The 25,445-nt window shown below is 49.3% G+C and overlaps 1 protein-coding gene and 1 long non-coding RNA gene across 4 annotated transcripts in view; one reads left to right on the top strand and one right to left on the bottom strand.

Annotated features, from left to right (window-relative positions):
* LOC119566014 (butyrophilin subfamily 2 member A2-like) overlaps positions 1-21,095 on the bottom strand; it is a 27,811-nt gene extending 6,716 nt beyond the window's left edge. The window contains exons 1-6 of one of the 3 annotated variants that reach the window (XR_006290553.1): positions 21,060-21,095; positions 20,930-20,962; positions 19,333-19,353; positions 19,202-19,228; positions 18,089-18,264; positions 848-896 (exon numbers count right to left, since the gene is read on the bottom strand). Coding sequence is in view for 1 of the 3 variants with exons in the window: in XM_043545709.1 (XP_043401644.1) it covers positions 17,744-18,264; positions 19,202-19,228; positions 19,333-19,353; positions 19,584-19,650 (636 nt within the window). In the remaining 2 variants the exon portion in view is untranslated. Of the gene's footprint in view, positions 1-847; positions 897-17,385; positions 18,265-19,201; positions 19,229-19,332; positions 19,354-19,583; positions 19,907-20,929; positions 20,963-21,059 lie in introns of those variants that run through there. The other 2 variants (XR_006290552.1, XM_043545709.1) reach the window with 2 other exon arrangements.
* On the top strand, positions 8,044-25,445 carry LOC122465615. The gene is made up of 3 exons (XR_006290592.1): positions 8,044-8,056; positions 22,131-22,137; positions 25,318-25,445. It is a non-coding gene; the product is annotated as an uncharacterized LOC122465615 (long non-coding RNA).

Below are 25,445 nucleotides of genomic sequence, written 5' to 3'. Positions count from 1 at the left end.
CTATCCACCTTATAGTCCATTCATCCATCCCATACATCTTTAACTTGCTGGCAAGAATACCGTGGGAGACAGTGTCAAAAGCTTTGCTAAAGTCAAGGAACAACACGTCCACTGCTTTCCCCTCATCCACAGAGCCAGTTATCTCGTCATAGAATGATGATTAGTTTGAAAGTCAGGACACCCGGGTCCTGTTCCCAACTTTATCCCGACAGGTTGTTTGATGGAAGACAAGGCCCTTCGCCTTCCTCAGCCTTCGTTTCTCCCTCTGTCAGTTCGAGAACAACCCTCTCACACCTGCCTCCTGGTGGGGGGAGGCTGGGGAGCTGTGGGGACCTGTTTGAGAGTGTCACTCGTAGTAGTGTATCGTAGGAGGTGTCCTATTGGGTTCAGTCATTCCAGAGGATGATGTCGTGCAGCAGAACCCCATTTTCCCAACCTGGCATTACACAGCTTTTGTCAAGGTTCCTCCCCCACTCTGAACTCTAGGGTACAGATGTGGGGACCTGCATGAAAACCTCCTACGCTTACTTTCACCAGCTTAGATTAAAACTTCCCCAAGGTACAAATTAATTTTATCCCTTGTCCCTGGATCTCCACTGCCACCACCAAACTCTAACTGGGTTTACTGGAAAACGTAGTTTGGACACGTCTTTCCTCCCAAAATCCTCTCAACCCTTGCACCCCACATCCTGGGAAAGGTTTGGTAAAAATCCTCACCAATTTGCATAGGTGACCACAGACCCAAACCCTTGGCTCTGAGAACAATGAAAAAGCATTGAGTTTTCTTACAAGAAGACTTTTAATAGAAGTAAAGAAATACCCTCTGTAAAATCAGGATGGTAGATACCTTACAGGGTAATTAGATTCAAAACATAGAGAATCCCTCTAGGCAAAACCTTAAGTTACAAAAAAGACACACAGACAGGAATAGTCATTCTATTCAGCACAGTTCTTTTCTCAGCCATTTAAAGAAATCATAATCTAACACATACCTAGCTAGATTACTTACTAAAGTTCTAAGACTCCATTCCTGGTCTATCTCCGGCAAAAACAGCATACAGACAGACACTGACGCTTTGTTTCTCTCCCTCCTCCCAGCTTTTGAAAGTATCTTGTCTCCTCATTGGTCATTTTGGTCAGGTGCCAGCGAGGTTACCTTTAGCTTCTTAACCCTTTACAGGTGAGAGGATTTTTCCTCTGGCCAGGAGGGATTTTAAAGGGGTTTACCCTTCCCTTTATATTTATTACAGCTTTGCATGTGAACCGAACGAATGGTGCACACAGGTCCAGAAGCCAGTGATTTCTCTTTTGGCCGCTAGATGGCGCTGCAGGCTCCCACTTCCCCCTTCTCCTGGTCAGCGCAATGGGGGTTAGTCTCCCCAAAAAGAACGCCCTTCTCGCTTTGAACTTTCCTTGATGTGCACCCTGTGGACTTTCGGGATACGTGTCCAAAAGTTGCAGGGCTTGTTTCATGGTCTACACAACGACAATCTTTCTTCCTTTTTAGACGTGACGACCTTTTTGGTCAAGATCCTTGATTATTCAGGGACTTATCCTGGAAGACCCAAAGTATTTGGGACATAAGACTTGTCTGGAAGGGCGCACAGGGCTAAAGTGTTTTTGGCTATAGCAGGTTACTTGTCCCAAGTATTATGTCAATCCCCCCTCAAAAGAAGCCCAAAATGAGCTGTTACCAGATTTGCCCTTTACCTTGGGGTACGCCCATTTGTTAGGGTTACTCTTCTGGTGGGGGGGGGAGATTCTGCAATTCTGTCAATGTACTGCTTGTGTCACAGGTGTTTTCCTATGGAGCGCTACTCCTTCCTTCTGCAAGTTCCTTCCCAATGGAGCTACCCTGCAGGACCTCGGTTCCCAGGGCTGGGGTCTTTCAGCCCCCAAATCTGATGAACACACACACACACACACATGAACATAGCATGTCTGAGAGGACTGGGTAATCAGCACTCACAAGCTGACCCCTTATGTGTCCCTGGAATCAGTCGGCTGGATTGAACAGCAATTTAAAGCTGTTAGCCTCATATGTCCTTGGTCTTACGGGGCTGGGCTGAGCAACACCTTAATCTGCCACCCTCCTATGCCCCAGGTTCAGCACCTCCATATCCCCACCTTCACCCCACAACCATTCTGCTAGTAACCCACTTGATGAGCAAATCCCACAGGATTTTGGGGGCTGCAGGGATCTTTAGCTTCGGGACAAGAAGTGTTGCTGCAGAGTGAATGGAGAAGCCAAAAACACCCATGGGGTGGGGGGTAAGGGGGAGAGCAATCAGCTTAACCATGAAAGTTATTTATTTCCAGGTAGTAACCTTACAAGGGGAGCCAAACAAAACCGTTCCAAGATTAAATCTAACTTCAATTTGATTACAAAAGTTAGGGCTAGCAAACGATAACTGATCACATAAGGCAGGGTCAGGAGGCTATACCTAGAGAGAGACAGAGGCACAGAAAGAGAGAGATGGATCTCAGCACTTCTTGAAGCTGGAATCGATCAGGGTTCCCAGGTGGCCTTGGTAGCTGAGGGACCGGAGCGCTGGAGCCAGGCAGAGCCCCCAGCACAATCAGTCAGGAAAAGATAATGAGGAGGACTTGTGGCACCTTAGAAACTAACCAATTTATCTGAGCATAAACTTTCATGGGCTAAAGCCCACTTCATCAGATGCATGGAGTGGAAAATATAGAAGGAAGATATATATATGTATAGAGAGAATATGAGAAAATGGGGGTTGCCATACCAGCTCTTAACGAGACCAATCAATTAACTGGGCTATTAGCAGCAGAAGAAAAAAACCCTTTTGTTGTGATACCTTAATCGATTGGTCTTGTTAAGAGTTAGAATGGCAACCCCCATTTTCTCATGTTCTCTATGTATATATATATCTATATATCTTCCTACTATATTTTCCACTGCATGCATCTGATGAAGTGGGTTTTAGCCCATGAAAGCTTATGCTCAAATAAATTTGTTCGTCTCTAAGGTGCCACAAGTACTCCTCGTTCTTTCTGCTGAAACAAACTAACACGGCTATCACTCTGAAGCCTCACCAAAGGCTCTTACATAAATTAAGTTGTCATGGCATAAGAGGGAAGATCCTTTCATGGATTGAGAACTGGTTAAAAGACAGGGAACAAAGGGTAGGAATAAATGGTAAATTTCCAGAATGGAGAGGGGTAACCAGTGGTCAGTCCTAGGACCAATCCTATTCAACTTGTTCATAAATGATCTGGAGAAAGGGGTAAACAATGAGGTGGCAAAGTTTGCAGGTGATACTAAACTGCTCAAGATAGTTAAGACCAAAGCAGACTGTGAAGAACTTCAAAAAGATCTCACAAAACTAAGTGATTGGGCAACAAAATGGCAAATAAAATGTAATGTGGATAAATGTAAAGTAATGCACATTGAAAAAAATAACCCCAACTATACATACAATATGAAGGGGGGCTAATTTAGCTACAACTAATCAGGAGAAAGATCTTGGAGTCATCGTGGATAGTTCTCTGAAGACGTCCACGCAGTGTGCAGCGGCAGTCAAAAAAGCAAACGGGATGTTAGGAATCATTAAAAAAGGGATAGAGAATAAGACGGAGAATATCTTATTGCCCTTATATAAATCCATGGTATGCCCACATCTTGAATACTGCGTACAGGTGTGGACCCCTCATCTTAATAAAGATATACTGGCATTAGAAAAGGTTCAGAAAAGGACAACTAAAATGATTAGGAGTTTGGAATGTGTCCCATATGAGGAGAGATTAAAGAGGCTAGGACTTTTTGGCTTGGAAAAGAGGAGACTAAGGGGGGATATGATAGAGCTCTATAAAATCATGAGTGGTGTGGAGAAAGCAAATAAGGAAAAGTTATTTTCTTGTTCCCATAATATAAGAACTAGGGGCCACCAAATGAAATTAATGGGCAGCAGGTTTAAAACAAATAAAAGGAAGTTCTTCACTCAGCACACAGTCAACCTGTGGAACTCCTTGCCTGAGGAGGTTGTGAAGGTTAGGACTATAACAGGGTTTAAAAAAGAACTGGATAAATTCATGGAGGTTAAGTCCATTAATGGCTATTAGTCAGGATGGGTAAGGAATGGTGTCCCTGGCCTCTGTTTGTCAGAGGGTGGAGATGGATGGCAGGAGAGAGATCACTTGATCATTACCTGTTAGGTTCACTCCCTCTGGGGCACCTGGCATTGGCCACTGTCGGTAGACAGGATGCTGGGCTGGATGGACCTTTGATCTGATCCAGTATGGCCATTCTTACATTCTTATGTTCTTGTGTTTTCAAACAACAGGTCTTGGTTTTGTTTTGGTGTTTCTCCTACCTGTCCACATTTTCATCAGCACCCTTTGGGAGCTCCCCTTCTTAGGGTGGCTAAAAATCACAACTAAAGTTTTTATTTAAATTATGACATTTACATATAGGGTTTTTATGAAAATTTAAATCAAATTTCTTATCTACATATTGCTAGTTCTTCTCTTCCATTTTATGGTCTTAAATTGTCAAAGTGGATGTTTTCTACTTGTTTGTTTTTTTAGTTTCCTAAGTGTTAATAAGATTTTGGATTTTATGTCGATATTTTTCTACTAAGAAGCTTCACACTTAAAATGCTCATCTGTGCTGAAAAAGACAAGCCCAAGGCCTCATTAATATCCCCTAGTATGAGACTATACAGACGCAGAATTGAAAATCAAGAAGCCTGTGCTCTGTGCCTCCTTGGTCAAGAGCTTTGAGATCTACTAGTGAAAAGCGACGTGGAAGAGCGAGAGGATTTCTGGCCAGGACACTGTACTTCCACAAGTAAAGAGCTGAAATGCTTCAACCATCAGGTTTTGCAGGTTGAAGTCAATAGGACTTGTGCCCTGAGCATGCTTGACAACCCCTCCCTTAGGCAGGCGGAAGAGCCTAATTTTGGGCTCCACTTTTTGCAAACTTTGGCCTGTATAAAAATTGCTATTGTAAATTACTGAGAGTTTAAATAACTTTTTATTGTTAAAACAAAATTGTTTTACTGTTGAAGTGACAGATTTTATGCCACCACATGACAAGTTCTTAATGAAAATACACGGAGTCCCTGATGCGGCAAATGCTCACTGAACTTCGAACCACGGGGCTGTTTCCGTGAGTAAAGTTCTGTGTCTAAGTGTCTGCAGGACCCGGGAATTAATTTTCAATATTTGGATTTTTGCATATAGCAATTTTATAAATCATGAGACCCAGTGGCTGGGAGGTGTGGGGCCTGCGGGCTCTGGGGTGGGGCTGGGGATGAGCAGTTTGGGGTACAGACAGGGCAGGATTAATGTAGGGGCTTTAGGGGCTGCAGCCCTGGGCTAAGGGGGACTACGCAAAAAGATCTCCAGGCTGCCAGAAGTGGAGATCTTTTGGTGGGGCCCCCTTAGCCCGGGACCCTGGGCTGCGGCCCCTAACGTCCCTGCGTCTGGCCCTTCCTAGCGGGGAGCAGGGAGGCAGCTTCGTGCACTGCTGTCCCTCCCCCACCGTGCTGGGCTGGAGCTGGAGCTGAGTGTCTGCAAGCTCCGCCCGTCCACTGCCCTCGCCTGCAGGCTCCACCCCCGCAGCTCCCATTGGCTGGGAACCGCAGCCAATGGGATCTGTGGGGGCATTGCCTGCAGGCAAACGCAGGGCAGCGCAAGGAGCAACCTTGCCCCCGGGGCCGCAGCCAGGGACGTCCGTGCCGTGTCGGCAGCTGCAGGGTCACTCCGGGAGCAGCAGCGCAGGGCCAGGGCAGGCAAGGAGCCTGCCTCAACCCCAGTGCGCCACCAAATGGGAGCTGCCCCAGGCAAGCACCCCGCAGCTCAAGCCCCAGCCCTGAGCCCCCTCCTGCACCCTAACTCTCTCCCAGACCCCCACCTCCACCCCAACCTCCTGCCCTGAGCCCCCTCCCGCAGCCTAACTCCCTCCCAGACCCCACACCTCCACCCCAACCTCCTGCCCTGAGCCCCCTCCTGCACCCTAACTCCCTCCCAGACCCCCACCCCCACCCCAACCTCCTGCCCTGAGCCCCCTCTCGCAGCCTAACTCCCTCCCAGACCCCACACCTCCACCCCAACCTCCTGCCCTGAGCCCCCTCCCGCACCCTAACTCCCTCCCAGACCCCCACCCCCACCCAAACCTCCTGCCCTGAGCCCCCTCCCGCACCGTAACTGCCTCCCAGACCCCCACCCCAACCTCCTGCCCTGAGCCCCCTCCCGCACCCTAACTCTCTCCCAGAGCCCCACCCCAACCCCAACCTCCTGCCCTGAGCCCCCTCCCGCACCCTAACTCTCTCCCAGACCCCCACCCCCACCCCAACCTCCTGCCCTGAGCCACCTCCCACACCCTAACTCCCTCCCAGACCCCCACCCCTACCCCAACCTCCTGCCCTGAGCCCCCTCCTGCACCTAACTCTCTCCCAGACCCCCACCCCAACCTCCTGCCCTGAGCCCCCTCCTGCACCCTAACTCCCTCCCAGACCCCACCTCCACCCCAACCTCCTGCCCTGAGCCCCTTCCTGCACCCTAACTCCCTCCCAGACCCCCACCCCCACCCCAACCTCCTGCCCTGAGCCCCCTCCCGCACCCTAACTCCCTCCCAGACCCCCACCCCAACCTCCTGCCCTGAGCCCCCTCCTGCACCCTAACTCTCTCCCAGACCCCCACCCCAACCTCCTGCCCTGAGCCCCCTCCTGCACCCTAACTCTCTCCCAGACCCCCACCCCAACCTCCTGCTCTGAGCCCCCTCCTGCACCCTAACTCCCTCCCAGACCCCCACCCCCACCCCAACCTCCTGCCCTGAGCCCCCTCCTGCACCCTAACTCTCTCCCAGATCCCCCCGCCAACCTCCTGCCCTGAGCCCCCTCCCGCGCCCTAACTCCCTTTCAAACCCCATACCCCCACCCCAACCTCCTCCCCTGAGCCCCCTCCCGCACCCTAATTCCCTCCCAGACCCCCACCCCCCACCCCAACCTCCTGCCCTGAGCTCCCTCCCACGTTCCAAACCCCTGATCCTGAGCCCTGCCCCAGAGCCCGCACCCCCAGTCAGCCCCCTCACCACCTTCTGCACCCACCCCCCTGCCTCAACCTGCAGCCCCTCCTGCACTCTGAACCCTGTATTTTTCACCACAGCCTGGAGCCTGGGACCCACAAAATCGAATAGTCCTGGGCCCAAAGAGGCTGCGCGGGGACTCGGGCCAGAGGACTCCCCCAAGCCCTCTCCCCACCAGCAGCATGGTGCTCCGGGGGGAAGGGGCCTCTCCCTTGCCGGGTACTGGCAGCAGTGAGCTCCGGGGCCAGGAGAGAGGCCTGTGGCAGCCCTTCATCCCCAGCTGGCTCCTCTCCCATCTACCCGTCTCCTCTCCAGGCCCCTGCTGCGTGGCCCTTCATCGCTGGTGTGCGAGCGCGCGGCTGAGAGGGAACTTAGACTCCAACCCCCTGCTCGAAGCAGGACCAAGCCCAACTAAATCATCCCAGCCAGGGCTTGGTCAAGCCAGGCCTTAAACACCTCGAAGGAAGGAGATTCCACCACCTCCCAAGGGAACCCATCCCAGTGCTTCACCACCCTCCTAGTGAAAAAGTGTTTCCTAACATCCAACCTCGACCTCCCCCACTGCAACTGGAGACCATTGCTCCTTGTTCTGTCATCCGCCACCACTGAGAACAGCCAAGCTCCATCCTCTTCAGGTCGCTGAAGGCTGCTCTCAAATCCCCCCTCACTCTTCTCTTCTGCAGACTAAATAACCCCAGTTCCCTCAGCCTCTCCTCATAAGTCATGTGTTCCAGCCCCCTAATCATTTTCATTGCCCTCCGTTGGACTCTCTCCAATTTGTCCACATCCTTTCTGTAGTGGGGTCCCCAAAACTGGACACAGTACTCCAGGTGTGGCCCCACCAGTACTGAAGAGAGGGGAAGAATCATTTCCCTTGATCTGCTGGCAATGCTCCCACTAATGCAGCCCAATATGCCGTTAGCCTTCATGTCGAGCTTCTCATCCACTGTAACCCCAGGTCCTTTTCTGCAGAACTGCTGCCGAGCCACTCGTTCCCTAGTCCGTAGCGGTGCATGGGATTCTTCCGTCCTAAGTGCAGGACTCTGCACTTGTCCTTGTTGAAGCTCATCAGATTTCTTTTGGCCCAATCCTCCAGTTTGTCTATCCAGCATAGGGGTAGGGTCCAACTTTTCATTTCTACTTGATAGCACATTATTTAATAAAATGGATACATTCGGGAGCAGTAATGGTCTCCATGAGGTTTGAAATGCAATGTCCTGAGCTTGGCCTTGGGATGACGGTTTATTTGTGACTTTCCTGCTGTGAAGGAGGAGGAATAACATGGGTCTGAGTTTCTCAGATTCATTCATCTGCAGAGGAGACGAATGTGAGAATGGGCCTTCATGGGGTGAGATGGGACCTTCAGGGAAGTCTCTTGACGTGTTTCTTTTAAATTACGGAGTCTAGCAGGGCTCTGCTGTTTATTCTCTGCAGGTATCATGCATTCCTAGATCTAGAAGGTTTAGCTCAGTGGTTCTGAACCCGTGGGCCACTTGCAGCCCAATCAGCACACAGCTGTGGCTCATGTGACATCCTCAGGGCATTCAGGTAGTATTTGTGTTGTGTGGATGCAGCCCACATAAGGAGGGGGCTCAGGACTGGGGCAGAATGTTGGAGTGCTGGGGGTGTGGGCTCTGGGGTGGGGTTGGGGCTGAGGGGTTTGGGGTGCAGGAGGGGTCTCAGGACTGGGGCAGAGGGTTGGAGTGTTGGGGGAGAGGGCTCCAGCTGGGGGTGTGGGCTCTGGGGTGGGATCAGGGCTGAGGGGTTTGGGGTGCAGGAGGGGGCTCAGGACTGGGGCAGAGGGTTGGGGTGCGGGGATTGAGGGCTCCTGCTAGGGGTGCAGCCTCTGGGGTGGAGCCAGGGATGAGGGGTACAGGCTGCAGCGGGGAGTGAGGAGTCCCCCCAGCCCTCTCTCTGTGCAGCAGCCCAGGGCTAAGGGAGAGGCACCTCTCCCCGTCTGCACGGCCTTGATAGCCTGCTGCACAGCCGCGCGGCTTAGAGGGAACTTAGGTAGCTGCCAGGCAGCATGAAGGAAACACCACTGAGTGGTGCGATCCCCACAATCATTGATACAAACAGGCTGCTCCACGTGTCATGGCAGTCACACAGCCAGACAGCTTTGGACGGGTTGGGAGACACCCCCAGTGATGCCCTGGATGTATGGCTGGAGGAGGAGGAGGAAATTGGCAGTTACCTCTGCATGACATTTTCCTGGAGTGGCTTCCCTGGGTGGAGTGCCACGTCTGGGCTTGGCCGACTAGCATGGGCTGGTGGGGCAGGAGAGTGCTGCAGAGCTGGGAGGAACGGCTGTGGGAACCGGACGTGGGGAGGTTGAAGTGTAGGTTCCTAGAGACCTGTGCAGCGCTCAGCCCGGAGCTGCAGGGGTGGAGTCCTGACACGAGAGTTCCCCTCGGCCCCAAGAAGCATGTTACACAGCTCTTCAGGCCAGCCCTTGATGCGGTTGCACCACACAGGGTGTGACAAGGGGTCTCTCTGTCCCAGAATCTTTCCACCCCGAATGTCTTCCCATTATCCACCCCTTCAGCTCCCACGAGAGGTCAGGTGTGTGTGTGAGGCCAAGAGAGTACAATAGCACATGTATACCGGTGCCTTGCCTGGGAGCCCCTCCGTCACTGTCCCGAGGAGTTGGCTGGGAGTCTGCTTTCCTCCAAATGTTCAGTCACGTAGTTCACGCTCTGAGGTTGAGCTACAGGCTGCCTGTCAGCCCCAGAGGCACAAGGAGGTGGCATTCCCTCTGGCTGGGCTCTCACCGAGTTAACCCGTTGAGCATTTCGCCCACTTATGCCCTGGTTTTCTGCAGACATTACATGTCAGGTCTCTGAGAGCCCTTGCATGAGGTCTCCCCGCATCAGCCGCTCCCCCCACTTTGGGTTTATCTGAGTCCCACTTCTGGGGTGCCCCCATCGGTTCCCTTTCCCCAGTCCCCTTTGAGTCTCTCTCGATACCCAGAGCGACTGTCCAAAAACTCTTCTGCCAACCCGCCTGCACTACGCAGAGCCTGAGGCTTCTTGTCCACTAACCATCTTTTAAGCTAGTGGGGACAGTGCTCATAGAGTTGTTCCAAACCAGCCCGATTATACAAATCCTCCAGGGTAGTGAGACCTGCACCCTTACCTCATTTGTGGAGATACTCTCCCCTCAGAATGGTGGCTTCTATATATGTCACACCCGGGGTCTTCTGCACACCCTAAGACCTTTTCCTATAACCCCAGGTGCCAAGTCATACTTAAGCAGTAAAGCCTTTTTGAACCGTTCATAGCCACCACTATCAACTCCATCCATTCGGCTGAATGCCTCTGTACCTTTAGGGCCAAGGAAGGGACTTGAGACTTGAGACTGCGGAGTTGTCTGCAGGATCAACCAGGTTCAAATCACATGCCTTCTCAAAGGCTATGAGGTAGGCATCCATAACCCCCCTCCTTATCTGGAGCAACCATTTAGGATCTAGGCTCCCTGTGGACTTGGCATCCCAGGGTCTTTCCCCACTTTCCCCTCTGTGGGTCCTCTTGCCCCTCCACTTCTCTAGCTGTAGTTCATGCTTTTCCTGCTTCTCCTCATGCTCTGCCAGCTCCTTCGCCTTCAGCTGCAGCTCCCGCCTTTTCTAATCTATCAAAGGGACCTGAATCATGAGGGCACCCTGCTGGACGGGGAACTGGCTCTTGGGGGCATCCTGCTGCCGCCTCTGTTGCTCTCAGGCCTCACTGGAAAACCCACCTGGGTCTGGAACCTGTTTCTTGGTCCTTTCATCTGTCTCCAGAAGGCTTAGCCCTCTCCCTGGACAGGGTTTGTCATGCTCTTCCTAGGGAGGTGGCCTAACCAGCGCCGAACAAGGGCCTAGGTTATATGCCATTTTCTTGTTGCTTCCTTTGACTACCCTTGTTTTACTGCTGCAAGTCACTTATTGCAAAATACTACTGGTGCATTCAGCATCCCACCTCTGCTACCAACTGTCATGGATCCACGGGATCAGTTCTGCACCCCCAGCTTTGGAACAGGCTCTAGGAGGAACCCCGTCAGTCTACCAGACCCTCCAGGGGGCCCACTCGTCCTGTAGGGTAAGCAACACCGCTTCACTGCCTCCTTCGATTGGACCTTTAGCACTGCTGGGTCACAGCGGGATTTCTGTTCAGCAAGTCCTACTGTGATAGACTACGTCCTGGTAGAGACTTGTCCGCTCCTCAGGGATTAATGCACCTCAGCAAGCATTTGCAGTGACACTCACATCATGTTGTCAAAACAGTCGGGTCTATTAATCAACTGGACTCAGCATAGGACGTCCTTAGATTGGCACAGAGAACTGAAGGTTAAAGCACAGTTCAAGTCCTTTCTGGCTAGCCCAGAGCCCAGCCAAGCCGTAGTGAACCCCATTGCTCAAGTTCTGTCTGTCTCTCAGTTTGACCTTCTTGGTCAGACTCCAGGGGAAAGCCCGACTCCTTCCAGCAACGAGCTTTGATCCCCCACCTCACACCTTTCCCATCATTGTTCTCGAGCTGGGGGATGTTGCTCAGCTTCCCTGTTGTGAAGTGGGGAAATCCATCTCCTCTGGGTCATTGGTTGCTAGGCAACAATGTCTTGGTGATGGGCTTTGCCATTGTCTTCACACTGGGGCTTGCCTCAGTCAGTCTTTTCCCAATGACCCATTTAGTCTCAGCTAGGTAACATTCATACCCATGTCTCTTAGCTTGCCCTGAGCGCAAACAGTCCTCTGTCTCCCACTGGTATCAATGCAACATATAGGGGTCATGTAAATAGTACAGAACATTCCCGCTGCGGGATACAGCTCTCTGGTCAGACCGAGCGCTCCGGGGGCAGGGACCTGTCTGTGCTCTTTGTCTGTAGAGCTCCTAGCACCGCAGGGCCCCGATCCTGACAGGGGCCTCTAGGCACGGCTGTGCTGTAAACAAATACTACCAGTAATGGACTGATAATAACATGCAAAGGCTTGACCAAAGCTGTCCAACCTTTACCATTTCCACAGCATTCACCATGGGGAGGAATACAAGGGTGGGAATTACACACACTCACACACACACATCCTCCAGAGTTTGTCCAGCTGTACTTGGAGATGGGTTGGAGTGGCTGCACTGGACTGGCGCCCAGGAGAGGCTGCACAGTCCTGGGGGTAGGGGCTGCTTGTGGCCAGGTGGTATTAGAGCACATGGCCATGGTAAAGGGGCAGATCTGGGAGGGAACCTGTCCTGGTTACAGGGTGACCTGCACCTCTGGCCCCTCTCTGGGCTCTCCGAGTGAACCCTTCCAGTGTCCGGGCTTGTAATGGCATGGTAAAGTGTACTATACAGTTCAGCCACTAGGTGGTGCTGTGTGTAACAGACCTTATATAAGCTAACCTCCGCCATGCCGGGCGGAGCATGAAAGGATCTTGTGGCAGGCGCATCTGTGGTGTCTCTCTGAGCCGGAGGCTCTGTAGCCAGGCCAGCTCTAGTACTGGAGCCTGACCTGCTGGTAGCAGCCCTGGAATCTGCCATCTCCCAGGGGTACATGACAGGCCTTGTACCTGTGTTTCCATGTGTCAGACTCCCCAAAAGAAGACACTGCTGGAGGAGAAGATGCAGTTTGGAGTTGCAGAAGAGGTCTGTGGGTACTCGGAGGTGCTGGAGTGTCTGTGTGTGTACTGGAGGGGGAATTTAGGGGTGCTGTAGGGGATACCTAGGGCCTCATTCCTGAGGAGGGGGCAGTGTCACTCCTCGTCACAGTGGCATGGCAGCTGGCACAGACCCAGCACACAGCATCATCTGTCAGTGCCTCCCAGCGGGCCTCTCCCCCTCCCCAGGGTTGAGAGCCGTAGCCTGGGTGGGGTGGGGATCCGGCAGCTCTGAGGAACCAATCAGCTGCAGATGCAGGGGGGAACCAAATGGAAAGCGGACCAGGTGCGGCTCCTTCTGAGCTGCACTGTCTGGGACAGAGGGCAGAGGAGCAAAAAAGAGGCATATCTACCTGGACGTATGGTAACCCTACCTTTACCTCCCCTGGACAGACTCTTGCAAGTGTCCCAGTCTCCGACCAGGCCTTGGATTAGAGCAGCCTGTGTATCTACTGTGCTTACTCTGTGTCTGACTGGGTTTAGCACCCTGCTGTTCTTCCATTCTGCAGCTGCGACCAGCAGTGAATACAGAGCAACCACACAGCCTCTTCTGCAGAGTATTGTTAAACAGTAGGAACAAAGAAGAACAAGAGAGACAGGGTTTTATATAAACACCGTGAAGGGAAAAAGCTCTAATTTAAGGAGAGGGCCAAGTGACGCTCAGGTAACTCAACTAATTTGCTGGATTCCTCCTGATTCTGGATCCGTGTTGCAATTTGAAAGAATAAACCAGTTCTGTGCAGGTTTTATGGGTTTTATTAAAAAGAATTATCAAACAGTTCTTAGGCTTAAATTTTTAGTTCTAAGGCTAAAATTACTGTAACTTCATTAAACTAATTAAGACAAAAGCAATACAAATAAGGCATACATGCTTAACAGTGAAGGTAATTAACTATTGGAACCATTTACCCAGGGTCATGGTGGATTTTCCATCACTGACAATTTTTAAATCAAGAGTGGATGATTTAAAAAAAAAAAACTGCCCTAGTTCAAACAGGAATTATTGTAGGGCAGGTCTCTGGCCTGTGTTACACAGGAGGTCAGACTAGATGATCACAATGATCCCTTCTGGCCTTGGAATCTGTGAATCTGTGAAAACAATGATCAAATCCAAGTCACAACTGAGACTGATTCTGTTGGTCGGTGGATTAACAAATAATGATGTTGGTTTGGGTCATTGACTCATTAAATCATCAAATTAAAACAGGAGATCATAGAATCATAGGACTGTAAGGGACCTCGAGAGGTCATCTAGTTCAGTCCTGGGCACACATGGCAGGACCAAGCACAATCTAGAACATCCCTGACAGGTGTTTGTCTAACCTGCTCTTAAAAATCTCCAATGATGGAGTTTCCACAATCTCCATAGGCAATTTATTCCACTGCTTAACCACCCTCACAGTTAAGAAGTTTTTCCTAATGTCCAACCTAAACCTCCCCTGCTGCAATTTAAGCCCATTGCTTCTTGTGCTAGCTTCAGAGGTTAAGAACAATTTTTCTCCCTCCTCCTTGTAACAACCTTTTATGCACTTGAAAACTGTTATCAAGTTCCTTCCCCCTCCCAAATCTTCTCTTTTCCAGACTAAGCAAACCCAGTTCTTTTAATCTTCCCTCATAGGTCATGTTTTCTAGACCTTTAATCATTTTTGTCGCTCTTCTCTGAACTCTGTCCAATTTGTCCAAATACTTCCTGAAATGTGGTGCCCAGAACTGGACACAATACCCCAGTTGAGGCCTAATCAGTGCAGTGTAGAGCGGAAGAATTACTTCTTGTGTCTTGTTTGCGACACTTCTGCTAACATATCTCAGAATGATTGTTGCTTTTTTTTGCAACAGCATTACACTGTTGACTCATATTTAGCTTGTGGTCCACTATGACCCCAGATCCTTTTCCACAGTACTCTTTCCTAGGAAGTCATTTCTTATTTTGTATGCATGCAACTCATTGTTTCTTCCTAAGAGGAGTACTTTGCATTTGTTCTTATTGAATATCATCCTATTTACTTCAGAGCATTTCTCCAGTTAGTCAAGATCATTTTAAATTTTAATCCTGTCCTCCAAAGCATGTGCAACCCCTCCCAGCTTGGTATCATCTGCAAACTTTATGCGTACTCTCTAAGCCATTATCTAAATAATTGATGAAGATATTGAACAGAACCAGACCCAAAACTGATCCCTGCAGGACCCCACTTGTTATGTCCTTCCAGCATGACTGTGAACCACTGATAATTACTCTCTGGGAATGGTTTTCCAACTAGTTTTGCGCCTACTTTATAGTTGCTCCATCTATCTAGGTTGCATTTCCCTAGTTTGTTTATGAGAAGGTCATGTGAGACAGTATCAAAAGCTTTACTAAAGTCAAGATATACCACATCTACTGCTTCGCTCCTATCCACCGGGCTTCTTACGCTGTCAAAGCAAGCTATCAGATTGGTTTGACACAATTTGTTCTTGACAATTCCATGCTTACGGTTACTTATCACCTTATTATCTTCTAGATGTTTGCAAAATGATTGTTTCATTATTTGCTCCATTATATTTCTGGGTACAAAAGTTAAGCTGACTGGTCTGTAATTCCCTGGGTTGCCCTTATTTCCCTTTTTATAGATTGGCACTGTATTTGCCTTTTTCCAGTCTTCTGGAATCTGTCCTGACTTCCATGACTTTTCAAAGATAATAGCTAATGGCTCAGAAATGTCCTCAGTCAGCTCCTTGAGTATTCTAGGATGTATTTCATAAGCCCTGGTGACTTGAAGACATCTAATTTGTTTAAATAATTTTTAACTCTCCCCTCCCATTTTAGCCTCTTTTGATCCTACCTCATTTTCACTGGTATTTACTATGTTAGACATCTAATGACCACCAACCTTCTTGGTGAAAACTGAAATAAAGAAAGAAGTCATTAAGCACCTCTGCCATTTCAACACTTTTGATTATTATTCCCCCCACCCCACCCCATTGAGTAACAGATCTACCCTGTCCTTGGTCTTCCTCTTACTTCTAATGTATTTGTAGAATGTTTTCTTGTTACCCTTTATGTCTCTACCTAGTTTGATCTCGTTTTGTGCCTTGGCCTTTCTAATTTTGTCCCTACATACTTGTGTTATTTGTTTATATTCATCCTTTGTAATTTGACCTAGTTTCCACTTTTTGTAGGACTCTTTTTCTTGATTTTTAGATCATTCAAGATCTCCTGGTTAAGCCAGGGTGGTCTCTTGCCATTCTTCCCATCTTTCCTATGCAATGGAATAGTTTGCTCTTGTGCCTTTAATAATGTCTCTTTGAAAAACTGTCAACTGTCTTCAGTTGTTTTTCCTTTTAGACTTGCTTCCCATGGGATCTTACCTACCAACTCCCTGAGTTTGCTAAAGTCTGCCTTCTTGAAACCCATTGTCTTTATTTTGCTGGTCTCCCTCCTACCATTCCTTAGAATCATGAACTCTCTCATTTCATGATCACTTTCCCCCGACCTGCCTTCCACTTTCAAATTCTCAACCAGTTTTTCCCTATTTGTCAAAATCAGATCTAGAACAGCCTCTCCCCTAGTAGCTTTCACCAGCTTCTGAAATAAAAAATTGTCTTTAATACATTCCAGATCCTGTGGCTAACACAGGAAAGAATTGCTTTCCATTAATCCTGCAGCAGAAAATAGGAGAACATGACTGTTGTGATTTAAGGAGATCCTGTTTAGACACCAGACCACAGAGGTGTTTCATGGTGGCAGAGGCTAGCACCCCCTCAGGGGAAGTATGATGAGTCTGATCTAGTTTTTGCCCCTATGCTTTGTTCCACGCAGGCTGAGTGGGGCTCTGTGGCTGTGGCATGTAAGAGTCTAGTCTCCTGTGGGCTGCAATAGTTTGGTCTAATTTTAGGTGTTGGCCTTGGTGTGCAGGTGCTGGATGAGTTGCTACCCTGTGATATAGAGGAGGTCTGACTGGATGATCTCTTGGTCCCTTCTGGCCTAAAACTCTAAATTTAGCTGGTGTAGGTCATACCTGTCATTTTGGGTTTAGGTTAAGCCTTGCTGGATGCTGTGAACCCCATGATCAACACTCATCCAGAGAACCGGAGCTCCCTCCATTCCTCTGACTCCGTTTCTTTCACCAATATTGTCACAGAACATGGTTACTGGTTAGGAATCAGCTTTCTTGGAGCCTTTTATCCATTGTGGACAATGTGATATTTCAGGACATGGTTTGACACATGTTCTTACTCCTTGTGACCTGACTTCCATTTATCTATGATGGTCAGTTCAGAAATTACAGTACTAAGAACCAGGTAACATTCATTGATATATGCAATTACAGGTGTTAATTAGAGCTGAACAAAAGTTTTAATTCGAAAAGTATTTTGAGGAAATTTGGCCAGTCTTGAAAAACAGATTTTTTGTGTGAAAATGTTTGGATTTTCTTGAGATTTTTTCATTATTACAAAATTTGCAACTTAACCTTTTATTTGGGGAGGGAGGGAATCTTATTATGTATTGTTTTTTGGGTTCTATTCTATGTTGCTTCTTACTCATCACCATAATATCACGATTCTTTCTGCTTTGCCAATTTTGAGCTCTCAGCTTAATCACATGGTAGCATTTTCAAAAGTGAAAATATTCATTTTGTAAAATCCCAACTTTTGAGAATAAAAAATAGATAATGCAAAATTTTGAAAAATGAAAAATTTGTTCATTTCAGAAAAACAACAAAACAAACACCTCTTTGATATTTTTATTTAATGTTAAAATGTATTTTCCAGCCAGTTCTAGTGTTCATGTACTGATTAGCGTAAATACTCATCCAATGAGCAATCCTTACTGTCAGACCAATTGCATTAGAGCTATGCATATACAAAGAAAAGAAGTAATGACGCATTTGGTATCAATACACTGCACATCTTTAGTGTGCTGCTGGTATGTTGCACATGCCTTCAGCCAGAAGCTGCCACATCCTCAGGAGTTACTAGCCCCATTAACACTGAAAAGCAAAGTGGGTTTTGGAGCCACCCCGTGTGAGCTCAGTGCAATGAACAGCCAGACTCACATGGGCGGGGCTGGGCCTCAGTGAGAGGTGCTATCTCCCCCCATGCCATATCTCAGGGACACAGCGTGATTGGGGAGTAGACCCAGAAGCTGGGAGCTGCCCAGTGAAAGAGGTGGTGAAAGTGTAGAATGGGGCCTCTATACCAGGATGATAAAATGACACCAGGCCCCGCTCATAGTCTAGATACACTCCGATCTTCCCGGGGCTCCCAGTCAGGGGCAGGAGCGTATCTGGGCAAGTGCAAGCCCGGTAATGGCTCCCACACTGATCCACGGCCCAGATCCTCTCCTCAGGAGAAAACTTGATCCAGCCCTTCCTCTTGACAGACTCTCTGGCCACCCCCACAGCCCAGGTCCTCCCACCCCCAATGTCTACCTCCCAGTAGTGTCTCCCCGAGGCAAACCCTTCTGAGCCCAGCACGCAGGTTTCACAGTCAAATCTCTCGGGGTTGTCAGGAATGTCCTGCAGCAGGCCCCTCCATTTCACAGATCGCCGATTCTCAGAGACCACGAGGCTGGGATGAGCCGTGTCTGGATCCAGAATCACCATAGCTGCAGAGAGGAACGGAGCATCAGGGGCAGAGCCCAGCTCTGTCTTGGCTAGGACACTGTCTGATTTCCAGCCTCTACCTCTCGGGGACCTGCTTCTCTGCATTTCACTGCAGCTCTCCTCCCAGGCAATAGGGGCAAATAGTTCCCCTGGAAGAGCTGGAGATGCCTCTAGCTCCCATTGGGCCTGTCTGTAACCTCTACAGAGGCCCCAATAAGGAATGAGCTCAGGTGTTACACACACGGACATCATTTCAACCATTAAAAGAACTCAGTAGTCACCTACCACAAAATCTGTGCTGTGGGGCTGCTACCACGTCTCCACAGCTAAGACAGCAACTGAGTTTCCAATCTACACCTGAGTGGGAGCCCTCTATTCTAATACCCATAGAGTTGTATCAGACTCAAATTTGGTAGATTTGGTCTGGGTCTGAGGTAGAATTTTTCTACCAAATTTAAACTGAATTGGCCAAAGGGCTACTGATTGACAACTCCGTAAAAACAGAGATTTCACCAGAATCCAGAAAGCAATAAGACAATTACCTGCAGCCAGTTAAGGTAATTTACAGTTTCCTAGAACCCTTCTTGTTCATGAAGTCAAAAATTAACATCACAACACAACACATGAGAATTCACCATGTGTGTCCAGTAAAACCCCAACTCTGAACCATAATTACCAACTTCTGCGAGCACCTACCCCCCTGAACTGACAGCAGGTATGTTCCCGGCCTTAGGAGCACTCTGAGCTATTGCAGTTACACTGGAGCACTCATAACTCCATAGTTAAGCATGAACATTGGTTTCATGCAAGTAAACTGGGGACGAATCTGGCATTTTCATTGACCATACTGCTCTTTCCCTGTGACTTCTGGCATGTGTGCATCTGCTGGGCAGCAGAGTGGTGCAGGGGGTCTGACATTAAAATACCAGCTTCACTTACCTGCATTTTTGCTGACTTTACTCCAGCCTGAAATCAAACACACCAAGAGGTGAGCACTCCCCGGAGCACGGACTGCCGGCATAGGACACAATGTCATATGGGGTGGGGGAAAGGGGACACATGGCACTTACCAAGTTCAGCCAGGGATTTCTCTGCAAACAGAGAGACGTGGGTATGCAGTCAGTTCTACAACAGCTCCTGGGTTAGGGAATGTGCCTGTAAAGGACCACTTTGCCCTCTCTACTGTGCTCTCTGTTGCCCTCTTTCCGCCCAGGTCTCCTGGCCTGAGCTCCATCCTCATAGAGCTCTCCATGGATCACACCCCATTTCTTGGCATCTGACCCTCACTGAGCTCCCATGGTCCTGCCCTAGCTGGGCTCACCTGTGGTGTAGTGTCCACACTCCCCATGTGCCAGGCAGCTTGGCGAGGGGCTAGGCCCTGATAACATGGAAGTGAGGGTTTAACGAGCTAACCCTTGGCCCTCGACGCTGGATCTCAGCTCATGGGCCCAGCAACATTAGCAGGCTCCTTCTCACTGAGTTTGTGCCTCAAAGTGTCAGAGAGTGCTAGGAGACTTTGGGACTGTGCTGAGCCCCTGTCATAAATATAAAGGGAAGGGTAAACCCCTTTAAAATCCCTCCTGGCCAGAGGAAAAATCCTCTCACCTGTAAAGGATTAAGAAGCTAAAGGTAACCTCGCTGGCACCTGACCAAAATGACCAATGAGGAGACAAGATACTTTCAAAAGCTGGGAGGAGGGAGAAAAACAAAGGGTCTGTGTCTGTCTGTATGCTGCTTTTGCCGGGGACAGAACAGGAATGGAGTCTTAGAACTTTTAGTAAGTAATCTAGCTAGGTATGTGTTAGATTATGATTTCTTTAAATGGCTGAGAAAAGAGTTGTGCTGAATAGAATGACTATTCTTGTCTGTGTGTCTTTTTTGTAACTTAAGGTTCTGCCTAGAGGGATTCTCTATGTTTTCAGTCTAATTACCCTGTAAGGTATCTACCATCCTGATTTTACAGAGGTGATTCCTTTACGTCTATTAAAAGTCTTCTTGTAAGAAAACTGAATGCTTTTTCATTGTTCTAAGATCCAAGGGTTTGGGTCTGTGGTCACCTATGCAAATTGGTGAGAATTTTACCAAACCTTCCCCAGGAAGTGGGGTGCAAGGGTTGGGAGGATTTGGGGGGGAAAGATGTGTCCAAACTACATTTCCCAGTAAACCCAGATAAAGTTTGGTGGTGGCAGTGGAAATCCAAGGGCAAAGGGTAAAATTAATTTGTACCTTGGAGAAGTTTTAACCTAAGCTGGTAAAAGTAAGCTTAGGAGGTTTTCATGCAGGTCCCCACATCTGTACCCTAGAGTTCAGAGTGGGGAAGGAACCTTGACAGCCCCTGTTTCCAGGGCATCAGAATCCCCCCCACCATTCCTTTAAATTCAGTAGCAAAAAGGTACATGGGCCCAGGCAGACCCACCAGTTTTGGATATGGACATTCCCCTGTGTGCAGATTTTAAAGGAGGGGGCTAAAATCAGGCTTATGATGGAAACTGAGTAGCAACTTTATCTATGGAGCAGTTACCCCACTCTATGATTAGTCAGAGCTCCCTGTCCGTTTGATTCCCAGAGCCTCTCCTAACAGATAGTGCAGAGACAAAAGCCAAAGTCTGTCTGACTATGTACAGTGAGAGAAAATTGTTCAAGCCTCCGGAGAGCCCAGACATGTACCTCTCTCGTTCTCCAGCTCAGCGCACAGAATCTCTGGAAGAGAAAAGGAAGAAAGAGGTGAGGTTTCATCTTGTTGCATTAACTGGGTTATTCCTACTGTTATTTCAGAGAACTTGTCCCAGGAACTTACCTCTCTATTTCTCCAGTTCAGATCGCAGGTTTTCTAAAGAAAGAAGAGTGAAAGGTGAGATTCCGGGGGGCAATGGTCCCCTCTCATACTAGCAAAGAGCTGCCATTTTACAGAACATCATAGATTCACAGAGTTCAGGGCCAGAAGAGGCTAAGGCTGCTTTTCCAAACAGTTCATATGCCCCTAAGGGGGCATCCCATCCTCCTGATTCGGTACAAGTGGGGGCGTTTCTAATTGTGCAGTTCAAATTACACTCGCCATAGGGACCACTACAAACCCACCATTGGCTGGCTACGTTGGAGATGTTAACTGGACGGCAAGTTACATTTCCAAACCCCTCTTTTGAGGTAAGATTATTTGTAAGAGTTTCCCTAAAAGGGGAGGAACCATTACACCCACACTGTTGGCCTCCCCTTTTGGTCTTTACCCAATACCCATCAGCCCACTGTGTAATAACACAGGAGCTTTTTCCCACAGGGCACCCATAGTGATCAGATTGGTTTCGGGTAAAACATAACACTCCCTCAGTGAGTACTGCAACTGAATACTCCTGGTCCTGATAGGTGGCCTGCTGTAAAGAGGTCTTATTCCAGAACGGCGAGTCCGTTCTTTCCTGCTCTTTGGTGGTGGCTAATTCTGCTAGGGTCAAGGGCAGCATGTCAAGGGGCATTCCCGTTTTGGGGGACCGTGGAGTTGGAGCACATACCCAGCAATCAGTCTGATTTGTTAAATTAGCAACATGGTGCGCAAGCGAAACAAAGGAGTTATGCTCCCGATATGCACAGTTTGGAAATACCAATACAGAGAATAACAATGTTACCCAAATAATTATCACCAGAGTCTTCCCAAGCCAGGGTCTCCAGTACTTGGGTGGGCCCATTTTAGCATTAAGGTGCCCGCTATTTGTGTCTTTTTAAACAGTAGCTTTAACCCGAGATCGTCACTAGATGAGGAGTCAGCAGGTTGGACGGTCCACTGTTCTGCTGACGAGGGGGCGGGTACTGCCTTCAGACGAGAGTGATGGATCCAGTTCTCGTGTCCCTCCATCTTTGCCGCTGTATGGGAGATCAGCAGGACGGTATAGGGTCCTTTCCACTTTTCCTGGAGAGGCTCGTCTTTCCAGGTGCGAACAAGCACAGAGTCACTGGGCTGTAAGGAGTGGATGGGAGTGTCCAAGAGGAGAGGCTGGGAATCCTTGGTATACCTGTGAAGAAACAAAATAACAGCAGACAGGGAACACATATACTGTGACAAAAAACCATTACCCAACTCCCATTCCCCTGACAGAACCGGGGTGCCATTCATAGGCCATGCCCTTCCAAACATAATTTCAAAGGGACTGAGCCCTAATCTACCCTTTGGGAGAACGCAGATACGCAGTAGGACGAGGGGCAAAGCATCAGGCCATCGCAGTGAGGCTTCTTGGCACACGTTTGAGAGATGCCGTTTAAGGGTCTGATTGGTACGCTCCACTACACCACAGGCTTGCGGTCTCCAGGGCGTATGGAGTTTCCAGGGGATCTGTAAGGCATGTGAGATGCTTTGAATGATTTTTGACGTGAAGTGTGTCCCGTTGTCAGATTCCATCCACGGGGGAGTCCAAAGCAAGGAATGATCTCCTTAACAAACTTGAGGGCCACTGTTCTGGCAGTGCAGTTACGGCATGGGAAGGCTTCTGGCCATCCGCTGAACCGATCCACTATAACAAGGAGATATTTGAACCCTTGGGTCCGGGGAAACTCAGTAAAGTCTATTTGCCACACTTGTCCAGGGCCTGGAGTGGGTTCTAGGGTAGCTGGTGGCACAGGATGTCCCGGTCGGGGGTTATTCTTTTGGCAGACTAAGCAGTCCGCTTGTACCTGGGCAGCCAGGGGTCGGAGTCCGGAAGTGATAAAGTATTTTCCTATTAGGTGGATAAGTGCTTCCCTGCCAGCATGAGTGGTTTGATGTAGTTTCTGCAGCACTGGCCGGATTAGGCCCTTTGGTAAGAGGACCTTCCCTTCTGGGGAATGGAGCCATCCCTCCTTTTCCCGGAGACCGAGTTTGTCAGTTAGCTGTCTCTCCTCCCCAGAGTACTGAGGGGTTGGAAGCTCCCCTACTGATGGGATAAGGGCATGCATATGGGCGTTCTCAGTCTGAGGGGATGGCAGGGTGGCAGCATGCTTAGCCTCTCTATCTGCCCAGGCACTACCTCTGGCCACATCTTGATCCTCCCTTTGATGGGCTTTACAGTGTACCACCGCCACTTCCGAGGGAAGTTGTACGGCTTCTAGGAGCCAGAGGATTTGGGGCCCGTACTTGACTGGGGAGCCTTGGGCTGTCAGCATTCCCCTTTGCTTCCATAGGCCAGCATGAGCATGCAGCACACCAAAAGCATACTTTGAATCAGTAAAAATGTTGACCCGCTTTCCTTTTGACAGTTCAAGTGCACGGGTCAGGGCTATTAGTTCAGCCAGCTGGGCAGAGGTCCCAGCAGGCAAACCTTCAGCTTCCACAGTGTCATGGAGGGTCACAACAGCATAACCCGCCCTTCTTTGCCCATTTATTACAGTACTGCTACCATCAGTGTACCACTCATAATCTGCATTTGGGAGGGGTACATCCTTTAAATCCGGACGGCTGGAGTACTGGACATCTATGATCTCTAAACAGTCATGTTTCTGTTCCTCTGTTTCTGGTAAGAGAGTGGCTGGGTTAAGGGAGGAGCAAGGCTGTAGGGTGACTTCAGAGTTCTCTAACAGCTTAGCCTGGTACCGAGCAATCCGAGCCTGGGTGAGCCAAAGCCCTCCCTTTGCATCCAATAAGGCTCGGACCATATGGGGAGTATAGATTTGCATAATCCCTCCCAATGTTAGCTTCTCGGCTTCCTCAAGCACTAGGGCAGTAGCTGCGACCGCCCGTAAACATGCCGGCCAACCCTTTGCGACCTGATCCAATTGCTTAGAAAAATAAGCCACGGGACGTCTCCATGCTCCTAACAGCTGTGTAAGCACTCCTAGGGCCACCCCCCTTCGTTCATGTACATACAACTGAAACGGCTTAGAGAGATCCGGCAGGCCCAGAGCCGGGGCTTCCATCAGTTTTCTTTTCAGGATTTTAAATGCCCTGTCAACCTCTGGGGTCCAATAGAAGGGGTCATGATCAGCTCCTTTTACACAGTCGTACAGGGGTTTAGCCCACAGTCCAAACTCTGGGATCCATATCCTGCAAAAGCCTGCCATACCCAGAAATGCCCTGAGCCGCTTACGGTTACTTGGGGTAGGAACTTGACAGATAGCTTCCTTTCTTTCGCTTGAAAGCTGACGCTCCGCTTGCCGTATGTGAAACCCGAGGTACCGTACCTCTGGGAGGGCAATTTGAGCCTTACTCCGTGCTACCCGATATCCCCGGAGTCCAATAAAATTCAGGAGGCTTACAGTGGCTTTAAGGCAGGGGATTTGGCCCACAGTGGCAATTAACAAATCATTTACATACTGCAGAAGGAGGGCCTCCTCATTATCCCACTCCTCTAGGTCCCTGGCCAGAGCCTGGCCAAAGAGGGTGGGGGAGTTTTTAAATCCCTGGGCCAACACTGTCCAGCAAAGTTGCTTTTTAACCCTGTTTTGGTCCTCCCACTCGAAGGAGAAGATCTCCTGTGACGGGGTGGCAACTGGGATGGTAAAGAAAGCATCTTTCAGATCAAGGACTGAAAAATGGGTATACTGTCCCCCTACAGAAGCCAATAAGGTATACGGGTTAGGGACAAGAGGGTGCAGAGTCTTAACCCGTTCATTGACTGCCCTTAGGTCCTGTACCAGCCGATACGTGCCATCAGGCTTCTGTGCGGGTAGAATGGGAGTGTTCCAGGCTGACTGACATTCCCGGAGAATACCATACATTAGGAATCGATCTATAGTTTCCTGTAAACCTTCTCTGGCTTCCCTCTTGATTGGATACTGTTTTACTTGCACTGGGCCTTTCCCTGGTATGAGCTGAATAGTAATGGGGATCTGGTGGGTGGCCTTTCCTGGAATCCCTGATACCCACACGAGGGGGTACACCTGGTCTTCCCACGGGCTCCATTCTGGGGCTTGCATGGCTGAGGGCTCAACTGCAAGGGTCATGATCCATGCATTCTCAGGGGGTAAGGTAAGGGTTATTTCGTCCTCAGTAAAATGCAGGGTGGCACCGAGGCGACAAAGCAGATCCCGTCCCAGCAGAGGTGTTGGACACTCAGGGAGGTATACCAGCTTGTGGGATATAGTCCTGTTTCCCAAAGCGCATTCCGCTGGGGCATACACTGGGCACTTGTTGTCCCTGCCTGTGGCTCCCACCACAGTAAGGGAATCTGCTACTGGCAACTGAAGAGGCTGATTTACGGCAGTTCGGGCCGCTCCAGAGTCCACT

Source organism: Chelonia mydas, chromosome 4 (genome assembly GCF_015237465.2).
Source record: "Chelonia mydas isolate rCheMyd1 chromosome 4, rCheMyd1.pri.v2, whole genome shotgun sequence".
In the NCBI taxonomy this organism is placed as follows: Eukaryota; Metazoa; Chordata; order Testudines; family Cheloniidae; genus Chelonia; species Chelonia mydas.
This window is presented reverse-complemented; position numbering and strand designations above follow the sequence as displayed.